The sequence below is a fragment of the Macrotis lagotis genome, chromosome 4 (genome assembly GCF_037893015.1).
Source record: "Macrotis lagotis isolate mMagLag1 chromosome 4, bilby.v1.9.chrom.fasta, whole genome shotgun sequence".
NCBI lineage: Eukaryota > Metazoa > Chordata > Mammalia > Peramelemorphia > Peramelidae > Macrotis > Macrotis lagotis.
Window position 1 is genome coordinate 181893481 of NC_133661.1, and position 22467 is coordinate 181915947.

At 48.3% G+C, this 22467-nt stretch overlaps 1 protein-coding gene across 3 annotated transcripts in view; it reads left to right on the forward strand.

Moving 5' to 3' along the window:
* The first annotated feature begins 224 nt into the window (after positions 1–224).
* Positions 225–22467, forward strand: part of ZFHX2 (zinc finger homeobox 2) — a 32302-nt gene continuing 10059 nt past the window's right edge. Inside the window, exons 1-8 of one of the 3 annotated variants that reach the window (XM_074234829.1) lie at positions 225–340; positions 13627–15725; positions 15952–16466; positions 16954–17194; positions 18772–18846; positions 19569–19627; positions 21655–21855; positions 22248–22374. In XM_074234829.1, coding sequence (XP_074090930.1) covers positions 13676–15725; positions 15952–16466; positions 16954–17194; positions 18772–18846; positions 19569–19627; positions 21655–21855; positions 22248–22374 — 3268 coding nt within the window. In that variant the 5' untranslated portion in view covers positions 225–340; positions 13627–13675. Of the gene's footprint in view, positions 341–519; positions 608–1751; positions 1898–13626; positions 15726–15951; positions 16467–16953; positions 17195–18771; positions 18847–19568; positions 19628–21654; positions 21856–22247; positions 22375–22467 lie in introns of those variants that run through there. The other 2 variants (XM_074234827.1, XM_074234828.1) reach the window with 2 other exon arrangements.

Sequence of the window (22467 nt, forward strand, 5' to 3'; positions counted from 1 at the left end):
ATATTTGGGAGCACATCACTCAGTCTCTTTGAATTGTGGTTCCCTCATCTGTCAAATGGGACTAATACTCACTTTTAGGGCCATTTGGTGAAAAAAAAAAATGAGTTCATGTAAATACACTGCTGTATAATGTTACCAATATTGTTACAATTATAGCCAGTTATAAGACTGCAGGAAGGAGGGAGGGGGAAGGGAGAGAGAGAGAGAGAGAGAGAGAGAGAGAGAAAGAGGCCCTAAGCAGCTCTGGGGACGTAGAAGAAAGCAGAAGCTGATAAGATATTTATGGTTTCTGTAGGCAAGAGAAGAGGAACAGAGACAGTCAGGAATCCGGACCCCTAAGGTACCTGACTTAGGACTGGCTTCTGGTGAAGGGGGAAACCGTGATCGCGCGGTAAGGGTGGTGGTGGTGGGGAGTAAAGCAGCAGCAGGAGCAGCACCATACGGAAGCCCTCCCCCCAGTTTGCAGATGTTTCCACCGCCAGCCCCCAGCGCCGGGTACTACAGTGACGTCCCAGTTCGGGGTGGGGGCAATTTGGACTACATCTCCCGTCATGCCGCGGCGAGAGGACGGCTGCACCTGCTCAGTGGGGCAACCCCAGGCGCCTGGGTATTGATTATTCCATTGTGTTGGGACGCCACGGTTCTAGCCAGTGAATGAGGCGGAGGAGTGAGGGAGTGGAGGAGGAGGAGGAGGAGGGCGAGGAGGAGGAGGAGGAGGAGGAGGAGGAGGGCGAGGAGGAGGAGGGCGAGGAGGAGGAGGAGGAGGAGGAGGAGGGCGAGGAGGAGGAGGAGGAGGCAGGGAGCGAGTACCCAGGGTGAATCAATGGAAACCCCCACACCAAGCCGGGAAAACACTTCAGCAGCAACCAAATAGCATTGATTATTTCGTTCCCCCTCCCTCACCGCCGTGTGTTTATTTATTTGTTTGTTTGTTTATTTATTTATTTTCCCCCTTTCTGCCCCCGACGCCCCGGAGCGAGCCCTGGAGGGAGGGAGGAGGAGGAGGAGGGAAAAAAAGAGGACTCAACACCGGAGAAGTCTCTTGCCAGAGCCGCCCCCTCCCTCTCCCCCTCCCCGCCGGCGCTCTCCGCGGCCGCGATTCGACTGCCGTCTCTGCTTCCAGCTGAGGTGTAAGTGCATCGATTTCCGATGCTGCCGGGGTTTTTTTCCCTCTCGCTCTCGTGCTCGCTCGCTCGCTCGCTCGCTCGCGCTCTCGCTCGCTCTCTTCTTTCCTTCCCCGCTCCCGGGCGGCGCGAGACCGAAGGGAGAGGAGGCGCGCGGAGAGCGGCCGACGGCCGGCCGGCCGCGGGGAGCGGAGGGACGGGGAGGACGGGGAGCCGGCGGGGGCCGCGGAGGAGGAGGAGGAGGGAGAGGGACGGAGGGAGGAGGTCACGAAGGCAGAGCCCGGCGGGCAGCAGCCGTGAGCGCCGGCCTGGCCAGGCGCCGGGGGCCGGGCGCGCGCGAGCTGTCACGGGCCGGCAGGACGGGGCACCGAGGACGGGGCGCCCCGGACGGGGGCGGCCGGGCTGCGGCAGGAGGGGGCCGGGCGCCGAAGTTGGCCCCGGGGGGAGGGAGGGAGGGAGGCGCCGGCCAAGGTGAAGGAGGTCCGCGGGGCGGCTGCCCGCGGGGGCCCCTCTCCTCCCTCCTCTCCCCGCGCGCCCCCGCTTCTCTCCGGAGCCCCGCAAGCCGCGGCCCTTTCCTCCGAGCCCCCGCTGGGCTGGCCCTCGCGGCCCCCTCCCGGGCCCCCGGCCTCCCGGGCCCCCGGGCCGGCCCCGGCTCTCGCGCCCCGGCCCGCCAGGCCGCCTCGCGGCTTCGCTGCCTCTCGCCGCCCCGGTGCCGGCTCCGATTGTTCCTGCCGGCCCTGGCCGGTCCTTCTCACTCCTACCCCCGGCTCTCGGTCGGTCGCGGATGTGGGAACTTGCTTCTGGAATGGAATGGGGGGGCCTGGGGAGAAAGGGCACGCGGAACCGGGGGGGGATGTGGGGGGCAGGTGCTCCCCGGTGCCGCCTTTGCCTAGCTGTCTCCTCTACCACCTCCACAGCCTTCACAGGGTGGAAGCAGAGAGGGTGAAGAAGGGAAGGTCTTCTACTTTATGGCATTGTTGGCTTTCACCTTGTCATGTGTTGCTTTCCCTCTCAGCACCCTGCCTCCTACTCTTTCATCATCATCTTCATCATCATCTTGCCCTTTCTACACCCCCCTAAACTTCACTTTTTCCTTTTCTCCACTCTGGCTTACTCTTCTGCTTATTTCTATTCTTTTCAGTTTCTCTGCATTTATTTCATCCCCTTTTTCTAACTTATTTTCCCCTTTTGGTTATCCTTCTCTCATCCTTACTCTCCACCTTTGTTCCTTTCAACCTGTCTTCTTTTCCCACCCATTCTCCCTAGTTCTTCATTCGTTTCCTTTCTCATTTGTTTCCTCCTAACAGTTTTAACCCCAGTAGCAGAGGGTGATAGAGAGCCGATAAAGAGAAGGGGATAGACAGGCTAAGGAAAGTTGGAATTGGATTATTTAGTTGTAATTGGAGGATTTTTAACCACCTGCATCTTGCCAGGTCATCTGTCAACTTTGTATTTTCGGGGTGATATTCTACAGGAGTCTGAATCCCCCTCTTGTCACACCTCCTCTTTTCCTTCTGTGTTCCAGAGTCTTTCTCTGTGTCTGTGAGTCATGATACATTTCAGTGGCCTTTTCCTCACATTCCTGTTCATCTTTTCCCTGGGCCCAAAGAACATTCTTTCATTGCTGCTGTTACCATATTTGGCTTGAGCACCAATTCTTTACTAGGCACAGTATTCATTAGTGAGGTGAAAGCTAGCCTGTGCAAAGGCCCAAGAGACAAGCAAGTTCAACCTAAGGGAAAGAAAACAGTCCACGGGAGTTTGGGAGTTTGCTTTGGTTTCAGTCCATCACTGTTTTCAAGGCCTGTCAGAAGTTGGATAAGACAAGGAGGAGAATTAGAGATAATCTGAATGAATAAACTGACAGAATAAACAGAAAGAGGGGAAGTGGGGGACAAAGGGAGAAACTTTCTACAAAGGGTAGGAAAATATGTTGCATGAAAAATATAGAAAGGAAAAGAGATGGAGTGGAGAAGGCATGAGAGAGTATAAAAATAAAATAATCACTATCCCGAGAGTAAATAGGATTAAAAACAAAGATATGTGGAGGCCAGCTGGAAAAGCTGAATGTAAAGAAAAAGAGATGAACAAAACAAACTAGATAAAAGTGATGATGATGGTGGCTTCCATTTCCAAATACTTAATGTTTACAGTATCTAATTCCATTATCTTATTTGATTCTCATTATCTACCTTGAGAGGTAGCTTTAAAGATAATAACCCCATTTTACAGATGAAGAAACTAGTGCTCCGAGGGATTAAATGGATTATTGTCTATTGTCTGACAACTGGTGATTGTTAGAAGTGGGATTTAAACTTAGTTCTCTCTGCTGCATTCCAGCCTCTTCCTTCAGGTCCCTATGCACCAGAGAATACTACGAAGAATAAGGATGCCTAGGAAAAGGAAGCATGATAGAAAAGATTAGAGAGTTGTAGAAATAGGAAGGGGGAGGGGAAGAAAAGTCAAGAGAGAATGATTTATTCCAAGAAACAAGTGCTTCTTTTATGTACCATGGACAAAAAAAAAAAAAAACATGATCCATGCACTGTAGGAGAGGCTGGGAAAATGATTTAGTAGAAAGGGTCTGAGAAAGATGAAGCAAAGGGAGAAAAGGCAGCTTAAACTGGAATAAGAGAAGGCCTCATCACAACAGCAGAAACCTTTGAACTTCATTTCACATTCAGGAGAGCATCGATAAAAAAAAAAAGATGATGAGAAGACAGAATTCCTAGTTTTTTTTTAGCTGTCAGAAACTCAGATCTTCTTAGCCCTCTAAGAACCAGAGACCTCAAGCTTCTGATGTCATAAATTGCTGGTGTTGCCTTGGTAACTTGACAGGGTTCCCCCTCTGTGATGTCACAGACAGCTGGTGTTACCTTGAGAACGGTACAGGAAGCACTACTTTGCTGGGTAGCTGGATCTGAAGTCTGGGGACTGGATATGAAAGTGATCTGTAGGACTTCCAAATCTGATAGCTTTGGTGTCTGACCTCACTTTACTAAGGGCTGTTCTCTGAATTCTCTTGAATTCCAGTGCTATGCTGAGGTTTGGAGAAAACAAGAAAAAGCAATGAGTAGTGAGGAATTGATTAGAAGGCAATCAGGTATGAGCAAACAGAGGAGGAAAGGGAAGTTCTATGGCAATTAGGAAAAGGAACAATCAGATTTGGAACGAGAAGGGGGTCACTGGAAATGCAGAAAAGAGTTAGCTCACAAGAACTGAAAGGAGAGAATGGTTTGAGTTGGAAATCTGAGCTAAGCAGAGAAGGAAGGAATTCTGAAATGTCAGGAGACAATGTAATTGAGTAACAGGGAGAAGAACAGAGACTATGAATTGGAATAAGTCATTTATAGGGAGAGAAATGGGAAAGAGAAGAGCCTAAAAGGAGCTTCACTTTTTTCCTTTCACAAATCTCCCTAAGACTAAGAGGTTGAAAGATAGAGAACAAGGAGAGGATTAGAGAAGGGTAAGATCCTATGTAAATAAGAGCTGAATGAGGAGGAAAGAATGTGTATGAGAGAAATGAAAGAAGAGGATCAGGGCCTTTTAGGGTCTTCTCTGGATCAAGGGAGATAGGAGAGCCTCTGAAGAAATTTGGGGAGATTTGCCAAGAATGAAGAGTGGTAGAGTCTGAAAAGGATAGAGAAGGGAGGCTAATTAATTGGGTCCCTGGTTGAATGATATGAGTATCCAGGGAAAGTCAATATATGGGAACTAGAAACAACATCCTCAATAACATCTCCCCCACAAATCAAAAAATCATTGTCCAGTAGAAGCCTCCATGTACACAGTTGGTTACAAATAAAGGGTTCATAAATCAAATGCAAGTCCACTTTAAGCTCCCCACCCCCAATCAGGTGAATGATAGGAAAATCAGCATTTCCAGAGGAGATCAAAAAGCAGAATGTGGCACAGATGACTTGTCTAAAAGATATTTGTCTCCTATAAGGGGCAAGTATGGGCGATAGATGTGAATAGATATGGGGCCAAAGGTATCTAGGAATAGAAGTGGAGGGGGAGAAAGGTCTAGAACACATACTCAGCAAGACCTGCCAAAAGAGGGAGAGGGAAGAGATGTACCAAGAAAGGGAAGAGATGCACCAAGAAAGGAACAGCAGCCCAGTCAGGTGGTGAAGAATGAGGAAGACAGCTGAATGGGTAGGAATTCTAGGAAAGATGGTATTCAAAAACCCTAGAGAGGGTTTTGACTATAATTTCAGCAGCTAGGGCAAGCTGGGAGTATTGTGGTCAGAGAAAAACAGCTGGATATCGAGAAAGTAAGCCATGGGGACAGTGGCTGAGGGATTGTGGAGGCTGTCAGCCACCACCGTGGACTTGGGCAGCTCATATTTTGCAGCAGGCGACAGGCTGTCGACACGGCGGTCCTTTACCTCACCGTTAGAAACTCATTTCATTGATTTTTCCATCTTTCTTCTCTGGCTCCTCATATTAAGCTGAGCCATCCCACCACCCACTTGCCCTGAGCCCCCTGCCTCCCCAGAGAAACCAGGAAATCTATCTTACCTTTCTTCACACTTGACCCTCACCTTTCCTGGTAAAAGGGGGTGGAGGTGAAGATTTAGAAATGCTCTCCCCTTTCACATTTGCTTCCTCTCAGTCCATTCAGCTATGATGGGGCTCAGTAGAGAATACAAGGGCAGCTCAACTCCATCCCTCTAAAAATCATGTAATGTCTGCCTTGTCTTTTCCAACTTATGTGGATGAGGAAAGATTTAAGGAAAGGACCCCTTCCAATACACTGACCCATGTCGAATCATGTGAATAACAAAGCCTAGGTTTGTGTCTGTGAATAAGCATGTGTAGGCTTTATGCAGCTATTGTTGTCCAGTGTGAATACTGCATATATGTGTAAGAGTATTTGGCATGGGACATGACAGCTCTTTTCTGTAAACATGATGTGGAATATAACATTCATGTGCTACACATGGACGGTATATAATGAAGTAGAGTTGGTGTGTGACAGCTGGGCTGCTTGTATGGGCAGTTTATCTTCTCCCTTTTTTAAAAATCACAACCCCACTCTTGATCACTATCTTTGGGGCAAAGACTAAACTCGTATGGTAGGTCAGGTCAGATCCCACCCCCACTCCCCCATTTGGTTTCAGAAAAGAGAGGAATGGGGGTCAGGATGAGAAGAGTCAGATTAGGTATCCCAGAAGAATTGAGTTGGCTTTGTTTCCCCCCAAATTCTTCTCATTCAGCCTAGTTGGTCTTCCCTCATCTTGTTCCTGATGTCCAAACCCCTTCGCCTCTGATTCTGACCTGTCAGTCTCTGGCAGGCCTCAATGATTCTTTTTCCCCTGTAGTACTGATTCTCAGTGGATTTATTTATGTGTATATATATTTGTATTAGGTTTCTCTATCACAGGCTCTCTCTAGCACTGTGGGATTTGCTTGTCTCCCTTTCTCTCTCTGGTGTTGTTTATCTTTGTTTAGCTCTGATTCTCTGAGTTGCTAGTGACCAAAAGAACCCTATATCATCCTCAGACCTCCATTCTCCACTATGTTCCTATAAGGATTGCCTAACAGTTACTGCAAAAGCAAAAATTACCTGGGATTCAAGGAGCAAGGAATGGGTTGGAGATTTGAAAAAAGAGAGAGAAATGGAATATGGCAGACAAAGGATGAGAAAGGGATTAAGAATATATTTGTATTGTGTTTTATTGTTTACAAAGCTCTTTCATATATACATTATGTGAAACACTCTTGTGAGATAAGGCTGAGATAGAAGGGAGAAGAAACAAACTGATTGTGGCAAAGAGCAGGAGTAATAGAACTCAGAAAGCTTTTATTTTAAGGATGGGGTTGGGTCAAAAGAAATGACCCAATTGTGATGGAAAAGAAAGGAATAAGAATGGGGAAAGAGAGGGATCTGCTAGATTGAGGACAGTGGTACCTCCAGAGGAGAAGAAAGCCTAGAGGGAGGAGGGAAAGGATGAAGAGGGAAGGGCTGGAGGACAGGACCAGCTCCCTGGTTGACTGTCTGCACCCCCCTCCTCCCCGTGTCAATCCCAGGTTCAAGCCTTGCTGGGTTTGACCCTTGTGGGAGGAACTGAAGTGGCAAATTAATGACGATAATGAAGTCACTGCTCCTTGTTTGTCTTTGCTAGTTTCCCCTTGAGATTTGTCCTCTGGCCAGACGAGGCAAAAGAGGGAGGAGGGGTAGAAGAATGGAAGAAAAGAAAGGGGAAGGATGGACATGGATAAAGGAAAGGGGAAATGAGTAATGAGGGGAAGGGGTCAGGAGATGGAGAAGAGGAAGTAGAAGCACCAGGAGGAAAAGGTAGCTAGAGGCATCTGGGGAAGGAACATAGCCAGCATTGTGGAGCAGAGCAGAAAGGAAAGGGGGAGCAGAGAAATGGAGGGAGAAGGAAAGAAGGAGCTGAGAAATGGCGAGCCAGAGGGAAAGAATGTGGCCCCTCCATCTCTAATGGCTGTGAAATGAGGTGAGCTCCATTAGAGGCCTCGGCTTCGAGAGTGTAACGAGATCACACTCATTAGGGCTGGGCCGATCCCAGTAATTACATCCACCCCAAACACACCCAGAGCAGGCTGTACACAGGCACCCAGCCACACACGCTGTAAGGATGAGACAAGAGAATTACAAGGACACATGCATTCCAAATCCCCTTGCTGTCACTGTCAGGACCACTGAGACATGACATACAATCATCGGGGTGATGTCCAAGAGCCCTGTAAAAGACAATGCACATGGACACACAATCAGGATGTGGTCATATGACCCAAATGAACACACACACACACACACACACACAGATGATTGCTCTTAACTGGAATCGGGTATATTCATGGCCATCCGTACAAACCAAAACCCACATACAACAAATACAATTCACACACCTTCATCTTAAGAAAGAACATATCTGCATCACATGCTTCTAGAAACTTCAAGCTAGAAGAGAAAAATACCAGCAATAGAACACTGCCAAGTTGACCTCAGAGACACCAAGAAACTTAGTAAGATATCATCATCGGTACATGATACCATACTATGTATTTATGTCCACTGTGTACACACCTATTCTTGAAAATAGCTAAGGGAAATGCATAGGGAACATTTCTGACTTGTTATTTAAATTATACTGTATATATTTCAAAGCAAAGCAGTATGTAGATGTGTTTCTGAATTTGTTCAAGGGCACACACTGGCCCTTGAACACTAGGTTTTCCCACACCCTAGTGTGCATGAATACATACAGAGCTAGATTCATGAAAGTATGAATGCCTGTGATAGGTAGAAAGTCTTCATCTCAGTTCCATGCATCCCCCAGATGACCACCTATGAATTCACACAAACACAAACCACCCTAACATGTCTTGACAGATTTGTACTCACCAGGCAAGATAGATACAACTATACATTACTAGAAACATGGAAAATCATATTTCACCTGAACATACATACTTCCCAAATATGGGAAGTTTGTATCATTCTTCAGGAACAATCTAATGGATTTCAGTCCACTGCTTCCAATCTTGTTTCCCTCCTATCTCCAACTTCCTAGTGTCTTTGTATTGCTCATTCTCGGGCTCCCACTTCTACTACCACCACCACCCAAGATTTTTGCAAAGTATAGGACACAAAGACTCCTGGGTAGTTTCCCTCTCCAGGGAACTTGCCCCCTGCCCCATTTTTGGTCTGTGCAAAGAGGTCTTTTTGAGATTAAATATTTACTTATACAGATCAATGATTTCCTTCCACTATTCCTCCCTTTGCCTCTTTCACTTTCGGTCTTTGGCTATTTGTGCTTTCCGACTCCAACCATACTTGTCTCAGGCTTTCTTTGTCTTTAATGGAAAAAAATCATGAAGTGGCCCAGGTGGTTGTGACTGGGGAGAGGGAATTCAGAAAAGAAAAAGCAATGAAAGGATAAGAGAAAGATGACATTTATGGAAATAAAAGACAGGCTTTGAGACAGGTAAAGGGAAAGATAGCATGATAATTTTGAACCAGTCTTCCTTTGGTCTAATTCTAACTTTCTCACTTAATATCAATAAAAACTTGGGCAAGTCACATTACCTCCATGAACCTCATCTGCAAAATGAGAGGGTGGGAATAGATGGCTGATAAGGTGCCTTCTGACTCAAGAGTATCTGAAGGTTTTCTCTATCATTTATGTTCCCCATTAGTATGTGAACTGGAAAGGACTCCAGTGGTCATTAAATTCAATACTCTTCCCCCCTATATTTTATAAATGAAGAAACTAAGACCCAGAAATTTAAGTGTCTTGCCCAGGTCATTCAGGTAGAATCCAAAGTAGAATTCCAAGTAGAATCTAAATCTCCAAATTCATCTCTTTCTGAAGCACATTTGGTTCAATCCAAGATTCTGAGATTAAAGGGGCACCCGCCAGGCAGGAAGAGTAAAGAGGATATTAGACTGTTAGATATTCTAGGTATGCAAACACTACAGTATACAATGAAATGAGTAGCTAGGTGGTTCAGTGGATAGAGTACCAGGCCTGGGATCAGAAAGATTCATCTTCTTACAGCAGTATCTTTGCCAAAACAACCCCAGGTGAGGCCGCAAAGCATTGAACACAACTGAGTAACAATTCTACAAAAGGGTAGAATAAGAGTAAAATCATGAGAGAACCTTAGAGGTAATCTAGTTTATCCCTTCATTTTACAAATGAGGAAACTGAGGTCAGAAGGAGGTGAAGTGACTAGCCTTAAAGGGTCATGAAGGTGGTAAGGAGTCCAGTTACAAATCACAGTGTCCCTTTCCATTTTAGCCAATTGCCTCATTTAGGGAAGAGAAAGAGATGAGGAAATCCTAGCCTTTGAAGAAGAGCTTATGATCTAGATGCTTGGAATGTCCTTACTCAACACCCAGACCTTTCCTCACACATCTCCTAACTTCTCTCTTTCTGGAGTCCAAAGGAGGGGTTGGAGTGCGCTTATGTGAGATGAGTGTATAGGGGGGATAAAGGCAGAGGTGGTACAAGAGGTGCCAGCTAAGAGTTGGAGAAAATTTTTGTAAGCAAATGTTAAGCAAATTGGATCTTCAAGAAGAGCTAATGAATGTAATGTCCAGAGCCCGGGTTTTGAAAAGAGCCTGTCAGAAATGGAGAGCAGGAGAGATCCATACCCACTTCAGTTTGAAGTTCCCTTTGTGGCCACTAGGGAATAGTCCCATCTCTTTTCCTGACAGAGGGCTAGACTCTGAGGATTATTCCCAAGGGGAGCCTACACACCCTATTGGGGTGTCTGGTGGGGCAGTATAAGCTCCTTGTGTTTGGAGAGTGGGATTCCTGTTTGGGGTCAGGCTTTTCCTAGATCCTTAGTAAATGTGACATCTCTTCTACCCATCAGGGTGTTCTTCCTCCCTTTATTGTTTCTGGCTCTTCCTTTGCCTCTCAATATCCTGCCTTTCAGCTAATTTGGCTCTATGCTTCTCAGCATCTCTGTGTTAAGTATCTAGCTCCAAATTTTCATCTATCTGTTTTTGTATCTCCAAGTACCTGAGTCTTACTTATTCATAATGTCTAACTCAATGACCCTCCTAGTATCTATCTTAGTAACTATATGTGTGTGTGTGTGTGTGTGTGTGTGTGTGTGTTTCCAATGCCTTGAGTCTGCCTGTATTTTATGGTTTCAGTGGTTGTTTTCTTTTTCTCCCTAAATCAGTGAGTATCTCTGATGATTCTCATTGTGTTCTGTGTCCCTGTTTCCAGAATAAGGCATCAGGAATGGCAAATTATTTTCTATTTACTGGGGAAGGTGCCATTTGCCTTCTGCTTCTCTCTAGGGAAAGGCATTTGCTGCTTAGTGACTATGAGAGGTAGAATGGGAAAGAGACCTTGGTAGGGATATAATATATTCCTTTGCCCATGATTCTGGGCATGCCTAGCATCCTTTCTTAAGGAATGACAAGGAACTCCCAAATAGGAAGAAATTGAAAAAAGATACTAAGAAGATTCCTTCTATCCCCGTATCTTTCTGGAAGAAAGAGGGTGACTAAGAGACCTGGAAGGATATGGAGAGAATGAGGGACTCTGAGAAAGCTCTAGAGAAAGAGGGACTTTGAGGAATCTGAGATTTCTCTAACTAGATCAACTATCCACTGCTCCCTCAATTCTCTCCATCCTTCCCTCTGCTCCAGGTCTCCCTCCTCCCATCCCCCTCTGTGGCAGCAGCCGTGTAATTTAAAGCTCTCTCTGTCGCCTCTAATGTGATCCTCTCGTTTTATTGACTCTCTCTGCCGTCTGTGGCGCCCCTTCACATCAATCTCTTCTCTAATCATACTACTGCCACTGCCTTCTCAGTCTTCCTTTGCCCCTCTCTCTCCCATTGGTCCTCCAAAGGCATTCACTCCTCTCTTTCACCCATTCCCCTTCACTCAGGACACTCCCTAGGGCTCCTCATCTTTCTGTTATTTCTGCACTCTTCATCCCACAACTCCAACAGAGACAAAGCTGAGGCCTTCAAAGAGTCACCTTGTCCCTGCATGTGTATATATCCAAGTTATATCTTAGAGTGGAGAAGAAGCCCTTAAGACTCAGGAATAAGTAGACAAAATAGAGAAAGAATTCCAATAAGTGCAATATTAAAGAGCATGAGTTTGAGGTAGGCCATCTCTCTATCTATGCGTCTCTTCCAAAAATACATCAGGAGGTTGGGGTAGGGTGGCATAGAGAAAGAAAAAGTAGAAAACAGAAAAATCATTGCTTTTCCTGAGGTTTGGTTCCAAAGATGATGCAGATGAGGAAAGAACCCCAGGGAAGAGGAGAGGGGGAGGAGAGGGGGGACTAGGAAGGCAAAGGGGGGAGGGACGCATTGAGGCAGAGATAAATTTGCAATTGAAATTATTTCCAGGGGAGGAGGAGGGATTGAGAAGAGATTTGCAATTTTAAATAGCTTGCCTACCAACCCTTTGCCCCTTTGGCCTCCATCTCACCCAGACACCAGGCCAAGAGATTAGGACTCCCGTTATTCTAGATGGGGAGCCTGGTGCTCATTTTTCCAATCCTGAGAATTTTCCCTTAGAGTTGTTGAGAACATTAATAGGGTTTGTGGACTAAGGTCAATAATTCCCACTAGAGACTACTAAGAACAAGTCAAGAATGGGACTGGCATCTCTTCCTGGGTAGAGCCTATCTGTGTTCTAGTTGAAGCGACTTACTAGTCTCCCTAAATGCACTTTGACCCCCTATCCTTAAGAGTTCCATAAAAGAAAAACAACTCCATCCACTCTGTCACCTTGGGAACAGTCCTGCCCTCTGTCCATGGTCCCCTTTTTCTCTCCCTGCCCTTACCTGCTACCCTCCCAGGTGCTAATTTGCATATTCATCAGCATGCCACTCCAGCCCCATTCAGAACTCCTTAATGACCTGAAGTCACACCTGGCTGCCTCTCCCCTAGCAGGAACAGAGAGAAGCCCCACCCCCACCCCCCAGAAAAGGTGGGGGAGGGGAGTCATCCAACAGGAACCATACCTAGAATCTCATCCTTAATCTAAGAGTTCAAGGTTAGAAGTTGTCTAAGAAAGAAAAGAACCTTCATGGTTCTAGTATTCCCTGGCAATTAACCTCTTACCAACTTTCTTGTTCATTTTGTTGAGGTCTCTCTGGTTTCACCCAAGATTCAGGAGATCTGAATCACCAAAGATCTAGAGATGGGAAAAGTTAAGATAGAACTTTTGAAATGTTGAGAACAAAAGGGGAAATTTGATATGTTCGTAATAGGGAAAGAAATTTGTCTTACTGGTGAACTTGTGACAGGGTGTAAGAAATACTAAACCAGGCCTTCTCTGATTTGGTCCTAGATATCTTTTTTTGTTTGTTTTTTGTTTTGTTTTGTTTTTGCAAGGCAATGGGGTTAAGTGTCTTGCCCTAGGCCACACAGCTAGGTACTTATTATGTGTCTGAGGCCACATTTGAACTCAGGTACTCCTGACTCCAGGGGGCTGCTCTATCCACTGCGCCACCTAGCTGCCCCTTGGTCTTAGATATCTTGGTGGGACTCTCTTTCCTTGGTCATGGGCTGTGAGGGGTCATCCCCCAAAGTATTAGAAATTTTAGAATGTTACTTTTATAAGTGATAGACTAAGATCACCTCCCCCTACCTTTATTTTTTTTTTCTAGCAGTCAGAAGTAGCTAAATCCTGCAGCTGATAAGTTTAGAATCCAGTAAGTTTCTACTATTAATTCTCAGTTGTGGTCTCACAAGCCCTGGGGAGAAGATAATAGGGGTTTGTGTACCAATAGAAATCAGCCTATGTTCTATTTTTGGCAAGTAGGCTACAGATTGCCAATCCCATATATATATTGCAGGAGGTCCAGCCTGGGGGTATGAACTCTGATATTGTAAAATATCCTGAGGTTTACTCTCAAAAATAAGATCTAAATACATGCAGATAGATGTCTTCCCCCATCCATCTCACCCCCCTACCCCACCCTCTTGTCTTTTCTTTCCACATTCTGCCCCTCACCTAAACCTGTCTTCATCTCCCTTTCAGGGTGCCCGCTGTCACGCTGAGATGACCCCTCAATGCTTCTCCGTCAGTCATGGCCACCCTTAATTCACTTTCCTCTGCTAGCAACACCTCTATCCCTGGTCATAATGCCCCGTCCCCGCCTCAGGACCCTTCTTCTGGCACATCCTTCGAACCTGCCACCAAAGATCCCCCTACTGCTGCCAATACTGACAGCATGAGGCCCTCAGAACCTGGGGGGCACCAGCTTGAGCCAGGCTGTGGCCTAGTCCCACCAAAGGAGACCAGGGAGCATCCATTGGAACCAGGCTGTGGCCTAGTCCCACCAAAGGAGCTTAGAGCAGAAGAGGAAGAGGAGGAGGAGGATAAGATACAAGAGGAAGAAGCAGGGCCCTCTCCCCAGGACCTGAGTGACCATTTACTCTTCACCGAAGATGGTGCTGCCTATCTCCTGGCTGAACTGCCTCTGTCTGACAACAATGAGCTCCTGTTACCAAAGGGCTTCCCTTGGGGTGAGTCAGGGACTGAAGAAGAGTCCAACCTACCCCTGCGAGTCTGCCCATCATCCACTCACCTCACTATTCTCCATGTCCAGCATGGTTTTGACCGAATTCAAGGCTTTAGCTCTTCTGACCAAATTCTGCCCCATAATACCTCAGCGCCACCTCTGGCCGCCTGTGAGGGAGGGGATGGAGCTTTCCGGAGCTACCGGCCAGCCCCACTCCCACCCAGAGATCCCAAAGATGGCCCCATAAGGAGTGGGAATGGAGACCACAGGGAGCTCTTCTGGCTCTGCTTGCTGTGCCGCCTGGGGTTCAGTGGGCCCAAGGTTTTTGTGGCTCATGCTCAGTCTCATGGGGTAAAGCTGGCCCCAGTTCAGCACCAGAGCCTGCCTGGCTGCCCAGCTGTAATACAAGAGGGGAAGGAGGGGTCCACAGTGCTTGTCAGTTTTCTGGAACCAAAAATCTCTCCTGGCCCCCTGCCCACCGCACCCCTTAGCAATGGAGCAGTGGGTGGAATGGTGAATGTAACCCAGGATGGGGATAGCCTCCCTGAGGCAGGAAACCAGGGCCCTCCACTGCCCCTTGAGGAAGACATGGTCCCCAGCCCACCTTCTCCACCTGCCACCCCAACTGCCTGGGACCCCAACCCAACCCAAGCCAAAGAATCACCAGTGGCAGCAGGTGAAGCAGGGCCAGATTGGTTCCCTGAGGGGCAAGAGGAGGATGGGGGACTTTGCCCCCCACTCAACCAAAGTTCACCCTCCCCCAAAGAAGGGGGGGCTCTCCCGGCCCAGGCTGACTCACCGGAAGATCCCAATGACCCACCCCGTCCCTACCGGCTGGCTGATGACTATGCACCAGCCCCACCAGCCTTTCAGGGTCTCAGTCTCTCCAGCCACATGTCCCTGCTGCACTCTCGAAACTCCTGTAAGACTCTCAAGTGTCCCAAGTGCAACTGGCACTACAAGTACCAGCAGACCCTGGACGTTCACATGAGGGAGAAGCACCCCGAGAACAACAGTCACTGCAGCTACTGCAGCGCAGGAGGGGCACACCCCCGACTTGCAAGGGGGGAGAGCTACAACTGTGGCTATAAGCCCTACCGATGTGAGGTCTGCAACTACTCCACCACCACAAAAGGGAACCTCAGCATCCACATGCAGTCTGATAAGCACTTGGCCAACCTCCAAGGCTTTCAGACTGGTCCAGGGACTCAGGGGAGTCCAACTGAGGCAGCACTTCCAGCCTCAACTGGGGAAAAGGAGCCCAAGGCCAAGTCTTCCTGGCAGTGCAAAGTGTGCAGCTATGAAACCAACATCTCTAGGAATCTTCGAATCCATATGACTTCAGAGAAGCACATGCAGAATGTTCTGCTGCTGCATCAGGGGCTGCCTCTGGGACTGCCTCCTGGGCTGGTGGGACCAGGCCCACCTCCACCTCCTGGAGCCAACCCTGCCAACCCCCCTGAGCTATTCCAATACTATGGGCCACAGGGCCTGGGCCAACCACCAGCCCCTTTGCCTGGCCCAGGGTTGAGGCCAGACAAACCCTTGGAGGCCCAACTACTTCTCAATGGCTTTCATCACCTAGGACCACCTGCCCGGAAATTTCCCAGTCCTGGTAAGATTCCCATTTGATTTTTTTTTCCCTTTTCCACATCTCTTCATCTCTCCTTTCCTATTCTCTAGCCACTTTTATCCTTTCCCCCAGGAACCTCCCTTGCCCTTCTTCCCTTCCCAGCATCATCTTCCCCTTTTCTGGTGCCACTTTTAGGTTTATATTTATCTCTAGCCCCAGTATGAGCCCATCGCTTCACCTGATCCTTCTACCTCTCCCTGTTCTCTAGCCCCTGGAAGCCTTTCCCCGGAACCCCGCCTTCCCCCAAGCCAGCTTTTGGGGCCCACCATGGATGGTCTGTCCACCTCACCTCCACCAGATGATGACCCATCACTGAAAGTGTTCCGATGCCTGGTATGCCAGGCTTTCAGCACAGATAGCCTGGAGCTGCTCTTGTACCACTGCACCCTGGGTCGAAGCCTTCCTGAAGCCGAGTGGAAGGAGGTGGCTGGAGACACCCATCGCTGCAAACTCTGCTGCTATGGGACTCAGCTCAAGGCCAACTTCCAGCTTCATCTCAAGACTGACAAGCATGCCCAGAAGTACCAGCTGGTGGCCCACCTGAGGGAGGGAAGTGGGGGTACTCCTGCACCAGTGCCCCCTTTGGGAGAGAGTGCTCCCTATGGGCCAGTCTCTCCACTACACCTTCGTTGTAACCTTTGTGACTTTGAATCTAACAGCAAGGAGAAGATGCAGCTTCATGCCCGGGGTGGCACACATGAGGAGAACAGCCAGATCTACAAGGTTAGCAGTGGGGGAAGGAGAAGCAAAGGGAAACAGACCATGGCAATCTCAGGGCACAGAATAAGGGAAGAGGGGGTTGAAGCTAAATGGAGAGAGGTGTGACGAAAGAAGGTGAAGAAGTGCAGAGTGGGAGAAAAAGATCAGACAGAGAGAGAGAGGCCCAGAAGGTAACAGAAGAAAAGCTAGGGATACAGGAAGGTAAGTATTCAAGGAAGGGCCTGGGAGAGAGACTAGAAAACATTGTAATCAAGGAAGGAGGGAGGGAGAGAGAAGGGGAAGATGAAGGTGATGGCCACAAAATGGGTAAAGAAGGGATTAAAAAAAAAAAGAGCAGAATCTAGGGGAAGGCCTGGAAAGTGTGTGTGGGGGGGGGGAGGTGATGGGAAGAGCTGGAAAGGGGATTTGAAGCTGAGAAAGATCTCCTTTAAGGACATTAAGATTCGATGCTTATGTCCCAGGCCTAAACTGTTTCCTCCTCTCCTCCCAGTTCCTGCTGGAGATGGAAGGGACAGAGGCAGGGGTGGAATTGGGACTTTACCGCTGTCTTCTGTGTGCATGGGAGACACCTTCCCGATTGTCCCTGTTGCAACACCTTCGGGCACCTGCCCACCGAGATGCACAGGCCCAACGACGACTTCAGCTGCTGCAGAGTGGGCGTGTAGCTGAGGAAGGAATCTCAGCTCTTCAGAGCATCCTGTGCTTCAACCATAACCAGCCTAGAGTTCCTGGTAAGGATGAGTAGGAATGGGGAGCAGTGCTGTGAACAGAGGAAGACAAAGGGTGGGGCACTGGCTACTTGGGATAAGGACCCAATGCCAGTGGAGGGAAATGGCTATGTGATGGGGCTAGGAGGATGGAGGATAATGGAATAGGAAGCAAGAAGACAAAAGGAATGATTGTCAAAGAAGATGGGAGAAGCTCAGAGGAAAGAGAATGGGAGCTAAAGGAATGTCAAAAGAAGGGAGACTCAAGGAGCTGGGAGAGCTGTAGCGTGGCAAAGCAGGCTTTGGAGGTAGAATATAAAAGGAAAGGGGCTCTGGGATTGCTAGGTGGAAGGTCAAGAGTTAAGGCTTGAGGGTGAAGCTCTTTGTGATTTGTAGGAGAAACCAATTTTCTAGAAGTGCTAGGGGTGGAGTTGAGAAGAGTAGGGCTGGAGCTAATAGAAAGAAAGGAGAAAGGGATGGGAAAAGAGTTTCCTGAGGGTAATGAGAACTGTGTGAGAGGAACACATATCGGGGCTCCAATCTCATCCAATCCTGGTAAAGAAAAAGACTTCCCTCCAAGCTTTTCTGTCCTTTGGCTAAGCTCAGGACCTTGAGTAGTACCCTCCTTGTGCCCTCATATAGGATGGACCACCAGTTAAAGCTAAATAAAGGGAAGATGGGATCAGGAGGGCTCTGGGTGCTGAGCTCTCCAGAGACAAAGATGGGCAAGGGCACTGGCAGCAGGAACCAGGGAACAGGCTGCATTGACTGGTGCTAATTGAATTGCCAATATGCTGGCTGGAGTTAAGTGCCGGAGGGGCTCAGATCAATAGCTAACGATCTTGGCGCAGGGCTGAATGGAGTTAAGGAACTTTAACACTTTAATTAGGCCGCCAACGAAAATAAATTCCTACACATCTGTCAATTCTTCCTCTGGTGGTAATCTCCTCTCCAGGCCCAGCAGCCCCTGCTTTGTGTTTCTATCTGCTGCTTCCTGAAATCACCCCCTCAGAACCTCAGACTTTCCAGGATTCTTTGCCCAGTCCTTTTTTCTTCCTGCTATATCATTGTAAGGGGGAATGGGAAAGAGTCTGGAGGCTAAAACTCCATGGCCTGGCTCTGCTGCTGATGAGCTGCATGCCTTGGGGAGTCACAGCAACTTCCATTTATATAGTCTGTAAGGGTGTGCAGAGTGATCTGTGAGGAAGCAGACTCTGCTTTGTGAGGGAACGGGGTAGCAAGCAAGCAAACTTGCCTGTAATCACACCATTGGTACACATTGGAGACAAGTGCTGACCCTATACAGCCTTCCTTATCCTCTTTCTACATTAAAGTGACTTTTCTCATCTTCAGTTTTCTTATCCATGAAAGGAGGAGGTAGAATTAAAGTTCTAAACTGCTTCTTCATCCCTCAGTACCTTTCCTCCTGGTCCTCCCTAGACTTTCTGTTTTATAAAATTCATATAATTCTTCCCTCTTTCCCGACACTTTGATATCATTTGTTTATCAGTTTGTCCCAAGCTCCTTTTGTTTGCCCCTCCTTCCTTCACTTGACCCTTGCCATCCCATTAAGCTGGCTTTTCTCTCCTACCCTTGCACAGTGAAAGTTCCTATTCCTGCCCATATGGAGCCACCCACTGCAGAAAAAAACACTCAGAACAAAACCCCACCAGTAGGTGAGTTGCTCAAACCCTCTGCTCTCCCAAATCACCCATCCTCTCACTAGTTCCACCACCAGGACCACTCAAGGCTGTACACCTCCAGAGTGGGGCTTCTGGACCTTGAAGGGGAAGAGCACTTTTTATTTTGCAAGGCAATGGGGTTAAGTGACTTGCCCAAGGTCACACAGCTAGGTAATTATTAAGTGTCTGTGAAGAGCACTTTCAAAGGAAGGAGCTAGGAAGTTAGCTGAGGAGAGGCAGACTAGGTTCAGGGTAAATAAGAGAAGGCAGTCTTGTTGAGGTTTTGGCATTTCTCCCTTTTGGATTTTGAATCCACACTTGACCTGCTCTCTGTGACCCCTAACTCTGTATATGATGATCTCTGGTCCCAAACACAAAGATGTTTCTATTGGAGACATCCCAGCACCTCCATGATAGCCATTTCTAGAGAAGGAGGCAATGCTAAGAGAGGCCCTGCCATCCATGCAGGTGTGTGTATGTGTGTCAGTCTGTCTGTCTGATTGATGTGTGTGTTTCTTTATGGGAAGTAAAATAATATCTATAAAGTGCTTAACAAAATGTCTGGCACCCAGGTGATCTATAAAAGCTTATTCTCTTCCCCCTGCCCTTCCCTTCTATTCTATTCTAATCCTGTGGATGGTGGGAGGGTATGAAAAAAAGATAAAATAAGCTGGGTTTCCCAAACTCATTCAGAACCTCTTTTCCTTCATCCTCAGCTTCTGAAGAGGCAGAAAATAGGACTGGACCTTCGGGGGACAATACCAACCAGACTGTGGTCAGAATTGGGATGACTGGGAAGGGACTGGTGGGGAAGGTCACTCCATTAGGAAATTAGATGATTCAAAAAGCAGAAGCAGAAATTCTAATCTGGACAGGGTTCTACAGAAAAGGAATTATAGGCCAAGAACAAACTCACACTCTTTAAATCAGTGGTTTTATTTCCCTTAATATGTTCACATACAATAATACTAGCTAACATTTACATAAGACTTTAGTTTACAAAATCCTCTCACATACAGTATAAGATCAGCTGCCTTTATCCAACCATAGCCAGAGAAAATTCTAAAGAGTTATAAAGGCCTTAGCTGTGAAAGAGTAAAACAAGATGAGGGAGAAAAGGTGGCGATAGCTTGAGGGAGAAAGTCTCTCAGAAGCTGAAAGGAAAGGGGGGGTGGTGAGAGGGAAGAGTCCTGAGCTCACATCTTGGGGCCTTGGAGGCTACAGTTTCTCTTCAGGTTTAGTCCTGGCATCACTTCCCAAAGGCAGGAGGAACCCATGGAATGGAGGCACCCCCCAGTTTAGATCATCCATTAGGTCTAAAAACATTGAGTATCCAAAAGGCCTACCAAGGGCAGAAAATAGAACCTGCCTCCAAGAGTACAGTCATCCGGAGGTTTGGGGGCTTTATAGTTAATAGGGTTTCCTTGTGATTCTAAAAACAAAGGAGGGAATGTGAAGCACAAAGCTACCATTTCTCCCATTTGAATTTGGACCAATTCAAATTTTAAACAGCTCTCTAGCTCCTCAGAACAGGCAGGCCCCCACACTGGTGACTGCCCTATCCCAGGGCAAGGGTGGCAACAGCAGAGGCAGTGTTGTGGTCATTTTGTTATGTCCAGCAGGTCCAATCCCTGGCCTTCTAATCTGGGTGGGGTGCAGTGAGATGGGGGTTGGCTCAAGGTCTCTCCACCCACTCTGCCTTCCCCTTTGAGGAATCTGCCAACCACTTTCAATCTCTAAAAAATAAATAACCCCAGTGAGAAGTTGGGGGCTGTAGGACAGAGGTAGGCCCAGGCCTGATGCAGAGAATAGAGACACAGTGCCTAGGACAGGGCTAGGCCCTCTGAAGTGAGAAGTTAGGCTCTAGCTGCTTCATGCTGCCAACCACACACACACAGAGCTCTGCCCTCTCCTCCACCACCACCACCTCCTCTCCACTCCCCTTTCCCCGCCTCTTAAGAGGGGGGAGGCGTGGATGAAAGGGGGGACCTGAGCCAGAGGGAGGAGGCCTGGCCTGGCCCACTGGCCACTGGGGGAGCTGTGGTGTTTGTTTACAAAAAAAAAAAAAGAAGAAGGAAAAGAAAGAGTGGGAGCTGAGCCGAAAAACGAAGGGAGGATGAGTGGGCTCCGAAACAGGCAGGTATGGCCTCCTTCCTAGAGCAAGACTGGCTGAAAGGACAATAAGCTGGGGAAGGCCATGCTTCAGGGCTCGGGAGGTGCCCACAGGGCCTAAGAGGAGAGAGGACAGAGCTAGGGAAGGAAGGGGGGGAAGGTGTAGGCGTGGGCTGGGGGCTGGGGGAGAAATCCCAATTCAGTGGGGGGGAGCCAGGGGAGGAGCTGTCAGGTCATGGGGAAGGGGACAGTGCTGGGGGCTGGAGGAAGATGGAAAGAGGAAGACCAGCCAAGAAGAGAGGAAATTAGAGAGGAAGGAGAGCCACAGTAAAGTAGGAGTGCGGAGGAGTAACAGGAAGAGAGGGCAAACAAAGAGGGAAGGCGAGTCTGCAGCTTGGAGCAGGCCTCAGTCCCTGCCCCCAGGGAAGGAGCAGGGAGATGCCAGCTGGGGAGCCCTGGGGGCGGGGCGTGGAAGGATTTTTGTGATGCCTTTCTGTAAAGTTTTCTCATGAGCCCATAAAGCTCTCTCAGTGATCTATGGAAGGAGCAAGAATCCTCCAAGTGCTGAGGTTCTAGGTTTACTAGCCCAGGTATTCTCTGGGCATGAGAACTCTTGTTCCCAGAGCAAGGAGCCTGCAGTGTCTTCTCTCCTTCCTTATGCCCTTCCCACTCACCTCTCCATCCACCCAGGTGTATTGCTGTCCATACTGCAGCTTCATCAGCCCTGCCAATGAGCAGGTACAGGCCCACACCATATCCCAGCATGCCGTGCAGCCCAAGTACCGGTGCCCACTGTGCCAAGAGCAACTGGTGGGACGTTCTGGTCTTCACTTCCACCTTAGCCACCTGCACAATGTAGTGCCTGAATGTGTTGAAAAGCTACTTCTGGTGGTGAGTGTTAGGCAAGAACCCCTGGAATCCAGTGCCTTCTTTTTCACCCCTAGTACCGCCATGCAGAAAAGGAAAAGAAAGGGTGCTGGGGTGGGGAGGGTGTTGCATGCCTCCCCTTTTCTTCTAGGGGAGCAGCTGGTCAGCAGACTCATCCTGACCTTTTCCTGGCCTAGAGGGTCACATCCCCTCTTCCTTTGCTGTGTCCTTCCCCCTACCATTGAAATGAACATCCAACATCTGCCCTAACTGACCCTAGATTTTGAGACCAGTGGGGTTTGAAAAAAAAGCCAGATGAAGAGCCCAGGCCAGGGCAACTGGGCAGGCCTGAATGGGGAGGCAGGCAGGTGACCAGGGTGGAAGGGTTGGAACTATCTGGACTTTTTCCTTTTTAGGCCACAACTGTGGGAATGACCTTTTTGACCAAGGTGCTGCCTGGGACCACTCTGAGTCCCAAAGGGGATAGCCCTGAACCCCCAACTCCTAGAACTGAACCAGTATCCAGTGGAGACTCGGCAGTGGGTAAGGGAAAAAGCAGCAAGTCTGAAAGCTAGTTGGTGGAGGGCGGTCACGGATTTAGGAACTGAGGAGATAAGATTAAGGATGCTAGAGTTG